The sequence below is a fragment of the Mandrillus leucophaeus genome, unplaced genomic scaffold, assembly GCF_000951045.1.
Source record: "Mandrillus leucophaeus isolate KB7577 unplaced genomic scaffold, Mleu.le_1.0 Scaffold52, whole genome shotgun sequence".
NCBI lineage: Eukaryota > Metazoa > Chordata > Mammalia > Primates > Cercopithecidae > Mandrillus > Mandrillus leucophaeus.
Genome location: NW_012105586.1, coordinates 2,518,967 through 2,522,602, shown reverse-complemented (window position 1 = coordinate 2,522,602; position 3,636 = coordinate 2,518,967). Strand labels below are relative to the sequence as shown.

The 3,636-nt window shown below is 53.9% G+C and overlaps 1 protein-coding gene across 2 annotated transcripts; it reads right to left on the bottom strand.

Annotated features, from left to right (window-relative positions):
- Positions 1 to 1,098: 1,098 nt before the first annotated feature.
- NPPB (natriuretic peptide B) lies at positions 1,099 to 2,564 on the bottom strand. Of its 2 annotated transcripts, XM_011996574.1 has the most exons (3): positions 2,339 to 2,564; positions 1,851 to 2,106; positions 1,099 to 1,309 (listed from the first exon to the last, which is right to left on the bottom strand). In XM_011996574.1, the coding sequence occupies exons 1-3, from the start codon at positions 2,462 to 2,464 to the stop codon at positions 1,293 to 1,295; spliced, it is 399 nt and encodes a 132-aa protein (XP_011851964.1). In that variant the 5' UTR covers positions 2,465 to 2,564; the 3' UTR covers positions 1,099 to 1,292. The 2 variants fall into 2 exon arrangements, with proteins under 2 accessions (XP_011851964.1, XP_011851962.1); XM_011996572.1 differs by having other exon boundaries at positions 1,099 to 2,106; positions 2,339 to 2,561.
- Positions 2,565 to 3,636: the final 1,072 nt, after the last annotated feature.

Sequence of the window (3,636 nt, the reverse complement as noted above, 5' to 3'; positions counted from 1 at the left end):
TGATGTCATTAGATATCCATAAATCCTCAGATGCACACTGGGTTAAAATGATAAATAACACAAAGGCCCACCCTCTAGGTCCCTCTCATTCAAAGAAACATCCAATGAGAACATCAGAAAGGACTTGAGAGTGAAGTTCAAGGACAGGAGTGTGGGGCTCAAGAGTTGGAGAGCGCAGGCTCGAGAGTCACCTAGATCTCCGCTCAGTTCCCAGCACCAGCGCTTCATCGCTGTGTGCTCTTGGATAGGACGCTTGGTTTTCCTGCGTCTGTTTTCCCATTTGGAAAATGGGCATAATAATAGTGGACCTCATGATGCCTTACCCCTCAGCTGAGCTGGAATTACAAATGGCATTGTAAGAAAGGGAATGACATGAGGCCCTTCCCAGGAATCTGAAAGGAGAGGAACTCGGCACTGTGGGAGGCCTGGATTGCAGGGTGTGGAGGAAGGGGACCCATAGGGGAGATGGCCTCCCCACTGGTTAAGGCAAAGAGAAGAAGAGATGATGCAGCCCCAGGGGAGGAGCACCCTGGAAAGCCGGGCCGATCACCAGACCCCTCTCACTTTGTGGGTTGGAGTTTTGAAGGCTCCTTTGCGGGATGATCCCAGGAATTGGAGTTTCAAAGCTGATATTTGGGGCAGGATGGAGGGCTCACCCCCGAATGGGAATGTAGATGAGCCACACACACACACACTGCCCCCAGTCACTGACATTTTAGCTGAGACCTGAAAGCAATAATCCCCAGGGAGAGTGCTTTAATGGTGGAATTCCAGGCAGAGCAGGGACGAGTGGAGAAAATGGCTGGACACATGCCCTCAGGTTGCACACATATGTCAGGACCCGTTCCACACCCAGGAAGAAACTGCCCTGCTTTGAAAAGCAGTTTCTCCCAAGTGCCTCAAGTACTTGAGATATTTAATAACATTTCAGAGCATTAAAAACTCTGAAAGAAAAGAAAGCCTGCTACCCTTGAGGCCATGTCCCCATCCCACCATGACGGTGCCTTGAGATCACAGGGCTTTGTGGTTTTTGTTGGGTTGGTTTCTTTGAAATTAGGGATTATTTTTAATGCGCCAAGACAAATCCGTTTCAAAAGATAAAGCTTATAATGTTGACTTTATTTCACCATGGACATTTTGTGCTCAAAGGTAAGAAACCATCTTATATAAAATAATCAAATAAATACATAAATACATTAAAAAAAAATAGAGTCACTTCAAAGATGGCCACAGGGTTGAGGAAAAAGCTCCTTGTGGAATCAGAAGCAGGTGTCTGCAGCCAGGACTTCCTCTTAATGCCGCCTCAGCACTGTCAGGGCAAGACAGAGGGTGATGATGGTTAGGGTGGGAGATGGAGGCAGGGGCTGAGCTTCCCTCACCGTGTACCACCCGCCACCCTGTTAGTCATCGGACGTTTGAGGCTTAATGCAACTCTCTGAGCCTCAGTTTCCTCATCTGTAAATTGGGGATTATCATCGCTCTGGTGATCCTGCTCTCTGCCTTTGAGACTATAGACAGTTTAGAGGAAACCAGGAGGAGATGTTTGGTTCTCTTTCTGCACCACTGAGGGGCTGCCAAATTATAAACAGGCCCCAAAGGAGATTCTGCCCCTTTGATAAGAGGTAGGAGGTGAGGAGAAAGTGTTGCGGGCATGGTAATGAAAGAGGCCCACATTTACTAATTCCACAAAGGCACCCCTTGGCCCTGAAGGCTGTTAACAAGAGGAAGTGATGTCCAGGTGATCTTTTCTCAAAGAGTGTGGTTCCCAGAGACAACAAACCCCAAAGTGACTCTAAAAGTGTCACACACTGGAATGGGGGCAGGCGGCCGGGTTGGCAGGGGTTGCTCACCTTTGCAGCCCAGGCCGCTGGAGGAGCTGATCCGGTCCATCTTCCTCCCAAAGCAGCCAGACCCTCGCACCATCTTGGGGCTTCGTGGTGCCCGCAGGGTGTAGAGGACCATTTTGCGGTGGCCACGGATGCCCTCAGTGGCTGCCTCCTGGGCCTTCCAGATACCTGTGGGACGGGGGCTCTCCTGGAGGGGCTCCAGGGATATCTGCTCCACCTGCAGCTCTGAGAGTTTGCCCTGCAAATGGTTGTGCTGCTCCTGCAATGGATGAGGGAGTCCAAGCCTCAGGGACCCACCCCTGGGCTCACCTACCCTTCATGGCACCCAAGTGAACTGACTGCCTTAGGTACAGGGTCATGGCACCCAATCTCTCCATTTTCTGATTCCTTTATCACTAATTCCAAAGGAAAGGTGAAGGCCTCTTGGGACAGCAGGTGAGGACCCTTTCATTGCTGCTGTCCATTCCCCCTGAGTTGCCCTCCGCTCTCACCTGTAACCCAGACGTTTCCAAGTCCGAGGCCGAACTGCCCAGTGGGTGGGAACGACCTCCTGGGAGAGCCAGGTGCAAGAAGAGCAGAAGCAGGAGCACCCGGGAAGGTGCTGTCTGGGGATCCATGTCTCTGGAGGGACTGTGGAGGCTGCTGCTGCTGCTGCTGCTGCTGTTGCTGCTGCTGCTGCGATGTGTCCGGGTTTGCTTCCCACCTGCCCTCAGCCTGCGGGTGCTCCTCCTGGCTCCTCGGGATACCGTGGCCTTTTATCCTGGAGCTGAGTGTCCGCCCGCCCTGCCCTGCAGGGTTATCTCTGATTTATCAGCCACATTCCGGGCCGCTGAGATCAGGGCCCGGGAATGAGCCCCTCCGCGCCTGCAACGCGGGAGGTGGAGACCGGGCAGAGCCGACCTTGTATAGAAATGGGCCAGGTCGGGCAGGGGGCAGGAATGCGCTGGAGACACAGACAAGTCCACGTCTCCCGCTTCTTCCTTTCCTGCAAAAGCCTGGGTGTCCTAGGTTGGCGCTTGCGTCTTGCCTCCCCACCCACCGTTGCTGGAAAAGGCAGGGAGAACCCCGGCGTTCCGAGGCCCGACGTGAGCGCGGGGCGCACAGGGTGACTCAGAACGAAAACAACCCCGGCCAACACCCCGCCACCCACGGCGTGTCTCCCCTTCCCTCCACGCGCGAGTTCCCTGGCCCGCACATAGCGCAGCACCTGCTCGCCGCTGTGCGCCCTGCCCGCCTGCGGGTCCTCAGGGCGCCCTGGCCGCTGTCCGTGGTGCTGATCGTCCCAAGGGAACTTGGAGCAAACTCTTAAGAGCTGCTCTCTTCGACGGGATTTTCAGGCCAGAAAGACCTGCGTAGAGCAGGGACAAGAGACCTCTGAGACCCTTCCCTATGCTCTCACAACCCCTCATCCTATAGCCCTTACAGCAACGGGTTGCTGATTCCCCAATGGCAGTTCATTAAAAGCCTGGGTATGACCAGGAACTTCTGGAATGCTGACCCTTCTTTCACCCCTTAAAGGGAAGAGCAGATTTCTCTGGAATTTTGAGAGACAGGGCCCAGTGATGACGAAGTCACCCAGGAATGCTTTATATGTGTGTCCTCCAGGTGTCAACACCTCCTCTCCCCCACCAAGCCAACACAGGATAGAAAAAAAAGGATGGGCTGGGCGTGGTGGCTCTTGCCTGTAATCCCAACACTTTGGGAGGCCAAGGCGGGCGGATCACAAGGTCAGGAGATCGAGACCATCCTGGCTAACATGGTGAAACCCCGTCTCTACTAAAAATACAAA